This window comes from Mucor velutinosus (genome assembly GCF_035048745.1).
Source record: "Mucor velutinosus strain NIH1002 chromosome Unknown tig00000041, whole genome shotgun sequence".
Lineage (NCBI taxonomy): Eukaryota > Fungi > Mucoromycota > Mucoromycetes > Mucorales > Mucoraceae > Mucor > Mucor velutinosus.
The window spans coordinates 3,552,524-3,567,877 of NW_027041905.1; the positions used below are offsets into that span (position 1 = coordinate 3,552,524).

Consider the following 15,354-nt stretch of genomic DNA (forward strand, 5'->3'; position numbering starts at 1 on the left):
ATTGGATTTGAGGACAATACAGAATATTTATTATGATTTCATATGAAGAGTTCTAAATGATCAATTCAAAAGACTATTAGACTCGTCATTAAAAAAAAAAGTCGTACCGGTGAATTATAATCTTTGGGTCAAGTTTTATCAGTCAATGAGATTTGTGCTTGGCACTATTTTACTAAGCGTTGGGAGTGATACAAAAATTCGGTTTTTGTGCACCTTTGTTAAACTAAATATCTCTTCCTGGATATTGTCAAACAGATCCGAAATGAACAAACGTATTAGCGAAAGGTAAACAGATTGTCTAGCCATAATGGAACTGAAGTGTCATCCTCTGTAGCACTGGCGATGGCGTTCGAGATTTTTACTGCAAATCCTTTTGCTTGCTCGGCAGAAATAGTATTTTTATTTGAGCATGTCCATTTGAGTAAGTGGCGACTTTGTTTTTCGCATCAGGATTCACATTTGAATAACAGTTTACGACAATCTAATTTTTTAGATGTCAAAAATCACAAAAGAAGAAAAATAAAGCAGTTGGACTAAGCAAACGTACCTTCTAACTCGCGATTCCCTGGCTATTTGCATCACAAACATCTATTATCTTCACAAGAAAGGCATTTTGCCAGCCAAAAATATTGAATTCCGACTGACTTTTTCTGCAGTAGATTGGTCAGAATTTAATCAAAATCGACTTGGACCATCTATTTTGCGAGATTCGACCATACCATTTGTGATAATCATCCCGTATTTCCTTAAGCTTTCTTGGAGTTCTTTTCACGGCGCATCCAACGGTGCTAAGTATAATAGGTTTTTTGAACAAATTTATTGAGCAATTTGGCAAAATATGAAATGAGGTTTTTAGCGAAGATATCCAGATTTTGCATATGAAGACCTCATAAAAGTGGTTTCAGAGGTTGCGTTGAATCGAGAGAAACATTTTGATTTATTATGTACCATAGTAAAAGTCTTCATTTTCAAGGTGAAAAACGCGATCGTTTGATTTTCCAAGAAAACCATGAGGTACCCCTCATGCTTTTTGGTCGATTTTTGGCCATGTTTGTTGGGTCCTCAAAAAGTTGAGCAGAGATGTCAGGAAGCAAGTGCTAAGTAAAAGCAGTTGTATGGCGCTATTCTGGAGGTCTAAAACGGCTTATAACACAAGAAACCACGATTCCGGTGCATCCATATTTTGCTGTGTTATGCTTATTATAGAGCAGTAAAAGGTATTGAACTATACTGTCTATCCGTTTAACGTTTTTCCAACTGATATAGACGCAGAGCATCTTAGAAGAGTTAGATCAACAACTCCAGATAAACCATAGCGCTCTCACGTAAAAGAGAAAAGTAACAGAGTAAAGCTTTAGTAAATATTAAGACCGTAGTGTTATTTGATGCCCCTTTGAAAGCTTGATGAAGCTGAAATGTGGTAGCAGCAGGCACCATTGCAAGCTACTAATTGGAATAGTGGCTTCATACAAGCCATCACATTATGAGCCAAGGCGAAGTTATCAGTCAAAGTTTACGGAATATCATTCACTTCTGTCCAAGCAGTGATTTGTGCGCGCAAGCGCAATTTATAGTAACATACGAGCTATTTGAACAGACCGTGGCCAATGAACCAACTTGTAGAATATGTAGCCACGCCATAGATTAGATAACTGATGGTGATCTTACTATCATGACTGAAACGAATAGCCAAGAAAAGAACAAATCCAAAACTATATCCATAGTGTATAAGCTATGCAGAGCTTTAAAAAGCCTCATTTGACAAGCTCCTTTTCAGCGGCCTAGCAAAAGCATGCGTATTGGATCTACATGCAATTACAGAAAGGGGCATTTGAGAGATTTTCTTCTGTATCATTACTGCGCTGCTGCATAATGTTCAATGGATATTGGCATGGCTATATTCATCTTCTATTTTGCCTCCTGGCCTATATCTTGTTCCATTGTAAATGGACAACAACAACAACAACAACAACAACAACATCGAGTCTCCTTGAATTGAAATATACTATATAACTGTTATTTGTTGTACCATTTTTTAGGCCTCTCTTTCTCCTTTAATTTTTCTTTACTACAACTACAACTACTACTGTATTCTTTTATTTTATTTTGAAAGTAAAATAATCGACTAATACATCAACATGGTACCTGCCAGTACTTATAATCACACTCATCACAAGAACAATGAATATCTCCTAAGTCTGCATGCGGTACGTGAGAGATGTTTCAAGGTCCAAGAGGCAGCTGTCAAGAACAAGCTCCAGCATTTCGACATTGATACCAGCAAACTGCAAGATATGGTTCAATTTGTTATATCCTTGATCAAACGAGACTATGATGATCCATCTCAAATTCCTGTTCATGGTCGTTGGCGCCATTTCGATGCTGGCGGTCGTCCTCGTATTCAGACTTTAATCAATAGCTGGGCTAGTCTTGGGATTGATGCAACCGAACAGACCAGACGGGTTTTGGACTTGTTTACCATCGGTGTCTTGCTGGACATTGATCCAAATCAGAGCTACTCTTTCCGTGAAACCAGCACGAATAGATTCTACAAGAGAAGAGAAGGTATTGCAATTGCTATTCTTGAAATGTTTATGGCGGGCACATTTTCAATCAATCCCAACCAACCTCACCGAGTTGACTGTAAGTGTCTAATCAAGGGGAGCACATCAACTTTAACTAACATTTGTTATTGTGTCACCTAATAGCGGAGGCATTGGCACGTTTGACAATGGACGATTTGCTGGCAGGATTCAAGACAGACACGTCCACATCGCTCATCGGATTGCAAGATAGACTTGATCTATTAAAGCATCTTGCTCAAGCAATTCAGCGCCGCCCTGACTATTTCGGTGGTGAAGAGGGTCTGGTTCCGCGACCTGGAAATATGATGGGTAATTACACATCCTACGAGAGGAGACTTCAGAAAAAAAAAGGGGAAGGGGGTACTAAGGGGGGCGCTTTGTTGCAAGGTTGATTTGTTTGTATATTAAAAAATAACCTTATATTCTTAGACTACCTCTTATGCCACCCAACCACAATCAAAACCAAAAAAGGACCCTTGATTCATTTGGAAACCTTGTGGCCCGTTATATTGGAAATTGGCGAAATCTGGACAGTAGAAGATGTTAGCAATTGCAAAGGTGGAACCTTTCAATTAGGAGATGTATGGCCATGTGCTGCCCTAGGTGATCAGGACCAGATGGTTCCATTTCACAAATTGTCTCAATGGATGGTTTATTCCTTAATTGAGCCTATGGAGAAGCTACTGGGTGCTGTGATAGAAGGAACTGAACAATTGACGCCCCTGTCTGACTACGCAAATGGTATGTAGCATAATTCATATAACAATCATCTCCTTTCGCATTCACAAATACACAAACTCCTTATGTGTTCTAAACTAAATGGCTTTATTATCAAGGTGGGCTATTAATGGATACCGGGTTTATCACGCTAAAGAAACAAGATTATGAAAGAGGCATTGAAAACTACCGTAAAAACTCGCTGCTACCTGGACAGCCCAAGGTTGAGGTTGCTCCTATGTTTGAAATGTCAGATCCTGTGGTCGTCGAATGGAGAGCGCTGACAACGGCGTATTTGGATTTGGTGGCAGATCGAGTGCGTGCCACTTTGAGGATGAGCAAAAAGACATTGTCATTGACTCAACTAATCGAAGGAGGAACTACCAGCGTAAGTCGAGCATAGTCACTTGGTATGAGAGCGATAGTAACCGTATCTATTCTGTACAGGCTGGCAAAGAATTGGCAGAGATTTCACGCCCAAATACTCAGGAACCGCCTATTGTTATCAAAGTAAGATTTACATTCAATGCTCATGTATTGCACATCATATACTAACACCACCATAGTGCGATAGAAGAGTTATTTATTAAAGCCCAAAAGGGGTATTCTTTTACTTACTCCTAAGAGCATAATGATATCAAATAAAGGATGGACGATTTACATTACTCTTTTTATTTATGCTTAATTACTATGCATAGCTATACTCGTGATACTTAATCAGACGCATAATCCTCGTCACCTTCGCCATCCTCAGAAGAATGCTCCCTGTAGAGATCTTCATCATCACTGTTGTCCATCAGTTCATAATCATCCGCTTGACTTTGCTCACTGTCACCATTGACAGAATTGTTTCTATTGTAAACGCCCACGTGAGATGCCTCACTCCAGTTATCGTCTTCTTCACAATAAGCTTGGCCTCTGTCTTCATTAGCAACAGTTGAGCTCTCTGCACTCTCTCCAAAGTCATCCTCATCCTCATAAAGTACTTCCTGTACTTCCAGCTTGATCATATCATCGTCTAGGTCATCATACTCCTCATTAAAGTCGTTCATTGTATGAGGCTCGTCTTGTAGCTCTAGTTTGATGTCTTCCTCATCTGCTGGTTGCTGTTGTTGATGCCCATCCACCACATGGCCATCATCAAACGTAGGTGCCTCTGGATCCATGTCATGCTTGTTTCTTAAATGGTTCCAGTACTTTTCCTTGTCTGGGTAAATCAGCTTGCACACCTTACAGTAGAAATTGGGGTCTTTGACCTCTGGCAAGGCCTGGTAGCCAATCGCACGTCGAAGGCTATTCATCTTGTGGACAGTGACCAAATGGTACCTGTATTTCGTTTTGTTGGCAAATGTGATGTTGCAAGACTTGCAGTAATTGTTGGCATCATTGATATCTGGAGCAACTTTCTTGTTGGGTCTGCTTACAATAGGCTGCAATTTCATTTTGTGGAAAGTGACAAGATGTCTGCGATACTCTCTACGACTGGTCTTGGTGACAAGACATGACTTGCAGTACCAGTTAGGGTCATGGACATCAGGCTCAATGTCTGGATTGGTATACCTTCGACGGCGAATAGGCTTGAGAATAATCTTGTGCACATAACGCACATGATGGCGATACTTTCCTCGGCTCTTAAGTGTCACGTCGCATTTAGCGCAGTGGAAGTTGGGGTCATTGACATCGATATTAGCCTCTGGGAAGGGCCATTTCTTATAGATGGGCTCCAGCACCATGTGATGCACGCGTCTCAAGTGATTGCGATACTTGATTCTGTTAGGTTTGTGCAGCATACAGGAAGCGCAGTAAAAATTGGGATCATCAGGATCTATCACAGCATTGGGATCACGGCTTTCTGCTCCTTTCAGCGGTTTCAGGACCATCTTATGAACAGCTCGCAGGTGCTTGCGGTACAGTCTTCGATCAGGCTTGTGAATCTTGCAGGAGCGACAGTAGAAATTGGGATCGTCAATGTCTGGAATGATGTTGGGGTCTTTGTCCACAAACACACGACTTTCGGAGGGAATGTTCATTTTATGTACTTCACGCAGATGATTACGAAACGCTTTTCGAGTCCCCTTTGACTTGTCGCAAATACAACAGTAAAAAGTAGGGTCTTTAGGGTCAGGCAGCTTCTCCAGCATTTCCAATGGAACATGAGGTTTAGGGCATTGCGGAACGAGCACCAAACTGTGCACTCTGCGTAGATGTTCACGATAGGCGCTGTTGTTTGCCTTTTTAGAATCACAGGTACGGCAATAGAAGTTGGGGTCGTCAATCTCTGGCTCGAGATCTGGATTTGCATTGGGCCCTTTGCGTGGATCATTCAGCACCATAAAGTGAGATACAGAGCAATGCCTGCGATATATGGCACGGTCCTTTTTTGTGATTTTGCACACCTTGCAGTAAAAGTTGGGATCGTCTGGATCAGGCAGTTCTTTGGAGGTAATTTTTGGTTTTCCTTTGATGGGCTTGAATTGCATCTTGTGGATAACACGGCAATGGCCTCTGTACTTGGCCAGCGTATCTAGTCGAATCAAACAGGAGCGGCACCAAAAGTTGGGATCATAGAGGTCAGGCAAGATGTCAGGATTCTTGTTGGATACTACTGTGGGCTTTTCAGAAGGCAGGTCTTTCTTGTGGGTGTGCCGAAGATGGACTCTGTATCTCGCTCTAGATACGTAGGTAACATCGCAAGTGCGGCAGTAAAAGTTGGGATCTTCGATATCTGGCTCCAGACTCGGATTCGCATTGGGACCTTTGAACAGGGGCGCCAGCTTCATTTGGTGCTTATCACGGAGATGGTTGCGGTATTCTTTACGAGATGCTTTTGTGATATCACAGACGCGACAATAAAAGTTTGGGTCGTCAATTTCAGGCAAATCGTTAGGATTTTTAGGGGGCTTAAAGTTCAAATTTGTAAGCGTCATGCGGTGATAATGCTTCAAATGCCCACGATAAGTTGACCTCGATGACTTTGTAATGTTGCAAGCAGCGCAGTAGAAATTAGGGTCAAATTCATCAGGTACAATGTCAGGCACGTACTTGTCATCGCCATATAGAGGCACGAGTACCATGCCATGACAGCCTTTCAGATGAGCTCGGTATCTTGCTTTTGTGGGGTACTGTGTTTCACAGGAGCGACAGGACCAGTTGGGGTCGTCAATGTCAGGCTCTAACTCTGGATGCTTGATGGAGGTAGCGTGCGGGATTCTTGTCAACTTCATCTTGTGATATGTTTTCAGATGGATCCTGAACTTTGCTCTGTCAGCATACGTTTTGCCACATTTACGGCAGTAGTTATTAGGGTCATTCTCCTCCGGATCAAGATCTACACATATACATATTAGCCGTTCTGCTACTTTTGACGGCTGTATACATACCTGGATTCACGCCGCCAGCATTGGTAACCCGTACAGGCACAGCTTCAGCTTGGGTTTTCACAGAGGTTGTCTTTGTACTATCTTTGTCTTGTTCAACTTTAAGGTCTGGCACTTCTGACATAATGGTGTCTTGAGTTTTTTGGTTGCCAGGCTCATCAGTGGCTAGATCAATAATGTTCGGAGAGCTGACAGCCAATGCACCAACTTGCGCTACTACTGTAGCTCCATTAGATGACGACGAGCTATTACTGCCATTTGAAATATAAGTATCAAGTTTGTCTGACAAGCTCATCTCAGCCATTTGAATATCAGGCATGGCCAGTGGTGATGTATCATGCGTCTTCGTTTTATCAATTACTGAAACCTCAGACGCAGCAGAAGCGGGTAGATCAGACGAAACCCGTGGTCTTTGATGTCCAGTGTTTCCAGGCACCTCATCTTGTTCTCTTGCGCGCTTTCTGCACATGGCTTGCGCTAAGATATTATCATCATTTTCGGATATTAGCAGTTGATTATCAGCCTGGTTTGTAGAGGTGGCGTCAATCGTGTGTATAGCCGAAACAATATTCATTGAGGCACCATCAGCAATAGCAGCCACGGTGCATTCAGGCTGGTTCTTCTTTCTGGTGGTTAAAAAGAAGCTGTCGAGTGAGCTTTGCCATTCTTTTTTCACAGTTACAGTTTTTTTGGGTTTAGACTTCATGCTGGTTGAACAAGTTCAAGAAAGAGATGAGGGCATATTCAAGGAATAGCACATGAAGGAGAAAAAGTTGGTTTATCACAACAAACACAACAAGCCACTGATGAGCCATATTATGAAACGCCATTAATAAAGTTTCTCCTGTATAGTTTTGATGTATAGACCAGCTTTTCATGACAACAAGAATAAGTGATATCGCAGATTAACAGGCGAATTCATTATAAGATAGCAGGACTCTAGTAAAAAATGGCTACAATGCGATTTTTGAATGAACTACATGGCAGCCAGCTTGATGGCAACTCAGTTCTTGTTGACAAGCGCAGACGCTATGCAACATTTGACCGTTTGGGGTCATTCGGGGGGGGGGGTCTCTAGTTCTAGACATCGCATCTTATGTGGGTATGAGATACGTTTGGTAATTGCGTCCGTAAATACAGCCTATAGAAGTGATTTTGAGGTGAGTTGGAGCAACTACGCGAGCACTGGGTGTACACAAGTAAAAAGGTATGTTATATAGCCGTCTACGCTAATAGAAGCAAAGGCGCTATGATCGCTTCATGCGAGTTGTCAATCAATCATATCTGGTATCTTCACTATATATATATTGTAAACCATTCAAAAAAAGTAAACAAGCCAATCATATCTTTTCAAATATAAAGAATTGTGTGCCATACAAGATGAATAAAACCACTGGTGAAGCCAGCAATGGGTAGGGGGTTTGAGGAAGAGCATAAGGCGTCTAATTCAACGCTTGATAGCATTGATTTATAGGGGGGTTTTACCGTAGCAAAGCAAAGGCGCAAAGTCATGGTAATACGGCGTCTAATCCAATAGTTGGTAGCATTGATCTATATGAGGGCTTGATCGCAGCGAAGCGAAGGCGCGAAACCATAGTATTCAGCAACAAATCCGATTCCTCATTCCCTAAATTAATAATTGATTGTTTGAAATCTACTTATATAGCAGATTTTTATTGTTACTGATTTGAAATGTCTACGATGACAGCCAGCAGGGCGACACTGTCGTCGAGCGTAGCGAGGTTGCATCTAATTCAGCGTTTGGTAATATTAGTCTTAATGGATTTTACCGTAGTGAGGCGAAGGTGCAAAACTATAGTATTCAAGCAGCAAATTCGGCTTTTCATATGTTATTAATAAGCTTAACAACAATATATCGCATCAAAATTTGCATGAATCAGCTTTGCCAAAAGCAATACGCCTCTACTCGAATTAGAGTTTGCACAGGCTGCAGAACTGCCCTTTCAGAAGATCTCAGCTACCAAAGATGTCATTCATGCCATGAAAATAAAAGCTACAAAGCAAAAACATAACCAAACTTGACAGCTTTTAAGCCTTCATATCTTGACATGTAGACCTTTCTGAGCCGCCGGAATAACGCCAAACAATTGTACTCGAGTATTAGTAACTTCCTGACACCTTTGCTCAACTTTTTGAGGACCCAACAAACATGGCCAAAAATCGACCAAAAAGCATGAGGGGTACCTCATGGTTTTCTTGGAAAATCAAACGATCGCGTTTTTCACCTTGAAAAATGAAGACTTTTACTATGGTACATAATAAATCAAAATGTTTCTCTCGATTCAACGCAACCTCTGAAACCACTTTTATGAGGCTTTCATATGCAAAATATGGCTATTTTCACTAAAGACCTCATTTCATATTTTATTAAATTGCTCAATAATTTCAGTCAAAACACTTGTTAAAGTTAGCACCATTGGAAGCGCCTTGAAAAGTACTTCAAAAATGTATTAAGAAGCATAAGGTGATCATTACAGTTTATATAGTCAAATATCATAAAATAGATTAAAGAAGTCGAAAAAAAACAAAATCTATCCAATCTTGAACAGAAAAAAGTAAACTGAGTTTAAATCGATTTTGGCGGCGGCGGCATTGCTGCTAGCTGACCTAAATACCTTTCTGTTGATGACAATGATGATGACAATGATGAATGTGATATTGGTTAAATGAGAATCATTAATTTAAAAATGTGGTCGCTTAGATCGAGTTTTTTTTTTTTTTTTTTTTTTTTTTTTTTTTTTTTTTTGCTTTTGATGGAAATTTTCCTATAATATAATAATGGTGTTTTGCATTGACAGTCTCTCAAAAAAGTCGCTGTTGTAGATCCTATACAAGTCCTGTATTTTACGCATGGCCAGCATTATGCCGCCATCTCAAGAGCAACATCAGCGAATGGCCTGACAATTCTGCTGTCAAAAAATGCGCCACGAACGGAGAACGTGTAGTACAAATGATACATAAAACTTGAAATCTCTTTCACTTCGTTTTAGTAATAGCTTTCTTTTGATATCAGTGTATAAGCAAAGGGGTTGCCGAGGCGGATACCCCCCCCCCCCACTCCTAACTCTGATATAACCTTTCTTTTTCTACTAATTGCTTAAAATCTACTTGATATACTGTTTTTAAATGTCTTTAGCGAGAGCCCGCAGGGCGACGCCGTCATCGAGCATAACAAGATAGAAAGGCTAGTGTAAAATATACTACTACATATCGAAAATGAGGTTCAGATATCTGGAGATTTTCATCAGGTCAATTAGATTCAATGATAACAGGATACCCAATATCTGTATTATTTGGCTCAAGATCAATTCTGAAGGGTTCACTAATTGGATTCACGTAGAAATACATCAACCAGGGACGTTCTATTAAGCACTTCTAAAAAATTGACAATTTGAGGCAATGAAATAGCTGGGACGCTGTTCAGCCACCATGTAATTAGTAGATGGAGATTGTCTTTCGAGATGCATGAGCACCAACAGAGATTTCCATTTAAATATTGAATTATTTTATTTACGCATAGTATTGTAAAGTCATTTTCTTCTTAGCTTGAACTTCTTGAATAGCCTCCATGAAATCTTCATGTGTAATTTCAACAGCACCACGACGAAGAGCCAACATACCACTTTCTACACAGATAGCCTTGCATTGAGCACCATTGAATTCGTCACAACATCTCGATAACTCCTCAAAATTGACATCTTTACTGACATTCATCTTTCTGGAGTGAATCTGGATAATACGAGCTCTGGCTTCCTCATTAGGTAAGGGAAATTCAATCTTACGATCCAAACGGCCAGAACGTAATAAAGCAGGATCCAGAATATCGATACGATTTGTGGCTGCAATAACCTTGATACGATCATCTGAAGAGAAACCATCCAATTGGTTCAATAATTCCAACATGGTACGCTGGACTTCACGATCACCAGATTTTTCTGAATCAAAACGCTTAGTACCAATGGCATCCAATTCATCAATAAAGATGATAGCTGGCGATTTTTCCTTGGCCAATTCAAAAGCATCGCGCACCAATTTAGCGCCATCACCAATAAACATTTGTACTAATTGAGGTCCTGCTAGCTTGAGATAGGCAGAGTTTGTCTGTGCAGCACAGGCTCTTGCTAATAATGTTTTACCAGTACCAGGAGGTCCGTACATCAAAACGCCCTTGGGTGGTTTGATACCTAAGTTCTTGAATCTATCCGCATGTGTCATTGGTAAAACAACGGCTTCAACCAACTCTTCAATTTGTTTATCTAGACCACCAATGTCATTATAATCTTCAGTGGGCTTCTCATCGACTTCCATTGCTTTCACTCGTGAATCGTATTCAGCTGGTAATGTATCCAAGATCAAGAAACTGTCCTTGTTGACACCAATAAGATCTCCAGGCTTTAAAGTATCTGCATCCACCAAACCGATCAAGGGTAAAAAGATGGTCTATTCAGAATTACTGTGAGAAACACGTACTCGATATCGTCTTTTATGCAATATCCATATCCTACCTGTCTTGTTGAGGTTTTGATAACTGCGCACTTTCCTTTTCTTTGACTGTTCAAGTCGACGTTAGCGCCATCCTCCTCATCCTCCTCAGGGTCAACATCCAGTAGCTAGAAAACATATCAATGAGCTTGTATCCATGTGACAAGTAGGTCTAGATCAGACTTACCTCAACAACGTTACCAACGAGATATGGAAGTTGCTTATTCATCTTAATCTTTTCCTTGTTGTCCTTGATTCTTTCCTTCATGGCAGCTTGTTCATGTTGAAGTCTAACGATTTCGGATTTCATGACCTGCATCTTTGTGTTTAGATGTTGTGGCAATCGACACGGCACAGTTGCAATTACCTTGATATCATTCTCCAAGAGTCGAGTTCTGTTTGTGATTTCTTCTGGAGCTAAACGAAGAATGTCTTGTCCAACATCATCATCTTCTTGTTCTTGATTCTCCCAGAGTGCCTTATCTTCTAATGTAGCCATTATAAATGTACAAAACAAAAATGTGAAAGGTAATAAATGTGCTTGATAAATAGAGAGGTAACAAGTCCACGTAATGTCTGGGTTTACGCGTTGTTGGCTTGGTTGATATATTAAGGTGATACGTTGATTTTGGAGATGTGTTACTAATTGAATGTCCGTATAGCTTGCTCTGTTTGCGAAAAGCTTAGAGTTCAAACTGTGATGAGCATTGTCATCAGGCGCCTATAAAATACTATACTGTGCTGGATACCATGCGTTTATTCTCTCTTATTAGTATATTTACCTGAGCAGCCAAGATGTGTGATATCAAAAAGATATTTATTTATAGTTCGCAATCTTTCCGAGATAGTAAAGCCACTTGAGTATTATATTAATATGATGCTCCCTGTACAAATTCAGAGTTTATTCATGCATCTATACTTGACATGCGTCAAACACAAGCAAGAACATTTTCACGGTAAATGCCGGTGTAGTAAATTATATTTCCAAATATGGAAAATATTTGACACATAATCTCCGTTCAGGGGTAACTTTTCTCTGTGAAGACTGTTCAAAAAAAGGCTATATTGTTGGATGAAAATTCTTCTAAAAAAAACAGAGGGGAATATTGACCATCAAAGGTAGTTGAATACTATGTATAAGAAAGAAAAAAGGAAGTAAAAAGCATGATGATTTAGATGACATAAAGTAAGGTTAAATATAATGGAAACAAAAGTATATATAAGAGGCATGTTGAATACAATTACAAAGCGATGTAGAGAAGAGAAAATTAACGAGCAACGGTATTAGATTGTAGTAACTTACGAGAGATTTCACCATCAATCTCCAAATCAAAGAGTCTCCAGATACCATTCTCATCTTGGAAATCGTTGTGAACAATGTTGATCAAGTACCAGTTCTTGGTGATACCCAAAATCAATTCAGCAGATTCACTCTCGCGTTCATAGATACGAGCCCATCTGTTCCAGAGCTCGAAGGCTTCGTCCTTCCAAGCCATGAAAGCAACAGCTTCAACGATAGTAGGCTGAACAATTTCCTTACCAGGGAACACGCCCCAAGTGACAGCATTAGGCTCATCGCTTTGAGTGTTGGTACGGAGATCGCCTTGCTTGTTGACAGCATAGTAAGTAACTTGAGGATCCTTGCCAACCTTTTCGATTAATTCATCCAACTTCTCAGGTGAGACGAAAAATTCAAGGTAAGCCTTTTGGAAAACGTAGCCGTTCTTGGGACCCCAACCGTAGACACTGTGAGAGCTCTTGACACCATTGACAGCAGGTTGAGAGTTGATAGAAAGATAACCCAACAAGTTGATGGCAGCCAAACGTTGACGAATGATATCAGTTTCAGCATCGAGTTGTTGTGCACTCCAAGGGATACCGGCAATTTGGCCCTTACAATAACGAGCAAATGTTTGAGCGACATCATCAATAGAAGTAGGGCTACCCCACATTTCAAGACATTGTTCAACAGGATATTTGAGATTAATTCCCCAGCCATCGAGTTCACCGAAAGCAGGAGAACGAGAATCACCCCAACGACCATTGGGGAACTCATCCCAGGTTTCAGTACGTTGAATATAACTCTTGGCACGATTCTTCCAGAAGATGGGACGAACATTTTCTTTGGCACGCTTGCTGGTAAGAGAGGGGTTCCATGGCAAAGGTTTGATGCTTTCAACAGGAGCCATCAAGTTCAGACGCTCCAAGACAATACGAGAAGAACGTTCCAGGTTGAAGGTGTAAATGTGGAAACCATTGACACCAATTTCACGGAATTTTTTGATGAATTCAACGGTCAAGTTGATACCGTACTCCTTGACAGCAGTGTCGTCATCCTTGATGGGTTCAAGATCATCCCATATCTTTTGAGGAACAAAGTTGTTGTTGAAAGAGATGACTCGCTTAAGACCAGTGTAGTTTTGGATGGGGAAAACACCAGGCAAAATGGGAACAGTAATGCCGATAGCACGAGCCTTCTTGTAAAAGGTCAAGAAGGAGTCAATATCAAAGAAAAGTTGTGTGACAACGAGATCAGCACCAGCATCCACCTTTTTCTTTAGTTGCAAGAGATCATCTTCTTTGTCGGGGTTGTCAATATGACCTTCGGGATGACCTTTTGGTTGTTGGAGAATGAAAATTCAGTATATGCCGCCAATGCAAATTCAAACATAGATCACATCCAACTTACCAGCGACAGCAATACAAAAATAATCATCGTATTTCTCACGAATGTAGCGAACAAGATCATCAGCGTGTTCAAAGCCTTCTTTGCAAGACTCCCAGTTGGCTTGACCCTTGGGAGGATCGCCGCGCAATGCAAGGATATTTTGACATCCACAGTTTTTGGCGGCCTAATAATCAACATTTAGAATTTGAATTTGCGCAATGCGCTGTAGCTTTATACTACCTCTAAGGCATCATCGATTTGCTTGACAGGCATGTTGGTACAAGTCAAATGCATCATGGTCTCTAAGCCATAGACGGATTGTGCAGTGGCAACAATTTCAGTGGTCAAATCAGCAGAGGTACCTCCAGCACCCCAAGTGACATCAATGAATTCAGGTCCGTAACGTTGCATTCTTTCCATACGATCATACAAATTTTGGACACCCTATATGCAACAAAAATGAGTTGTTGGATAGACACACATGAGATCCAGTTTCTCGTACCTGAGGTGTCTTGGGAGGGAAGTATTCGAATGACCAGAAGGGGCGACCCTCTTGTTCGGCTTTGTGAATCTTATCAATGACTTTCATTATTGCTAAAGTTTATGAGTACCAAAAAATAGTTTAAGAAGTTAAAACAGTAAAAACAAAAGGGAATATAAAGGGATGTTGCATCCATATATACCATTTCGGAGTGGTACAGTGGCCTTTGCCTTCATGGACGATGTGACCGCCAATCTGCATTTGATCATCTTCATCTCAATCTTGAAAGGACTACTTCTAAACCAAATTCATGCTTCCAACGTTGGGCTGGATTCTCAGTCAAATGCCATGACTTGACTCTTGAAACTAGGCTATGAACCGAAATCCCAATGCCAAGTATCTATCTATTATTGTAATTTGTAACGCATCAATGCAATTATTCGTTAGAATTGTCAGTTTCAAATAAAGCTGTTCTTTTGGAAGCACATTGGAAAAACATAGCATCTCATTCAATCTCTTTTGCAGAGAGAGGATTGGCTCGGACGCAATTTGCAACATCGTATCGTCCAATCAAATATAACATGAATCAGGCATTGATCTACCGATCTGATTTCATTGTCCCTTAAATTCTATTACATTATGTAAATCGAAACTCTTGCTATTCTACAGCTGGATCAAAACCTCTTTTGTAGGTAATTGCAAATAATTCTTTTATCTTGCATCTAGTTGCTATCTATTACTGTGTACTAGTAAATAAACAGATGAATTCCCACACCAAAACAGCACATTTAGGAAGGATTGTAATCAACCTGTGTAACCTGTACCCTTCTTGTGTCAAGCCAATCAAACATGAACAACATCAAGACTTGAACAAATCTCACACTTTGTAAGAGTATACGGAAACGCTAAAAAAGTAGCTCTCCACCAATAATTTATCATGTAGCTTTCGTCATTGTGTAAAATCATCTATAAATTTCAATGAAATTTATCGCTGAAAGAGCCTCTCTTGAAAACTACATCAAT

The 15,354-nt window shown here is 40.4% G+C and overlaps 4 protein-coding genes across 4 annotated transcripts; 1 reads left to right on the plus strand and 3 right to left on the minus strand.

The window, feature by feature from the left end:
• Positions 1 to 2,138: 2,138 nt before the first annotated feature.
• On the plus strand, positions 2,139 to 3,892 carry ATC70_001374 (uncharacterized protein; the record flags this gene model as incomplete). Its single annotated transcript, XM_064820770.1, has 6 exons — positions 2,139 to 2,643; positions 2,709 to 2,894; positions 3,015 to 3,326; positions 3,422 to 3,690; positions 3,750 to 3,812; positions 3,869 to 3,892. 6 exons carry the CDS (start codon positions 2,139 to 2,141, stop codon positions 3,890 to 3,892), a joined length of 1,359 nt encoding a protein of 452 aa, XP_064684690.1.
• Positions 3,893 to 4,015: 123 nt separating this feature from the next.
• Positions 4,016 to 7,385, minus strand: UTP21 (rRNA-processing protein utp21; the record flags this gene model as incomplete). Its single annotated transcript, XM_064820771.1, has 2 exons — positions 4,016 to 6,630; positions 6,683 to 7,385. 2 exons carry the CDS (start codon positions 7,383 to 7,385, stop codon positions 4,016 to 4,018), a joined length of 3,318 nt encoding a protein of 1,105 aa, XP_064684691.1.
• Positions 7,386 to 10,210: 2,825 nt separating this feature from the next.
• ATC70_001376 (uncharacterized protein) lies at positions 10,211 to 11,681 on the minus strand (the record flags this gene model as incomplete). The annotated part of the gene is made up of 4 exons (XM_064820772.1): positions 10,211 to 11,140; positions 11,206 to 11,310; positions 11,370 to 11,495; positions 11,550 to 11,681. The coding sequence occupies 4 exons, from the start codon at positions 11,679 to 11,681 to the stop codon at positions 10,211 to 10,213; spliced, it is 1,293 nt and encodes a 430-aa protein (XP_064684692.1).
• Positions 11,682 to 12,450: 769 nt separating this feature from the next.
• Positions 12,451 to 14,439, minus strand: ATC70_001377 (uncharacterized protein; the record flags this gene model as incomplete). The annotated part of the gene is made up of 4 exons (XM_064820773.1): positions 12,451 to 13,796; positions 13,872 to 14,034; positions 14,091 to 14,294; positions 14,353 to 14,439. 4 exons carry the CDS (start codon positions 14,437 to 14,439, stop codon positions 12,451 to 12,453), a joined length of 1,800 nt encoding a protein of 599 aa, XP_064684693.1.
• Positions 14,440 to 15,354: the final 915 nt, after the last annotated feature.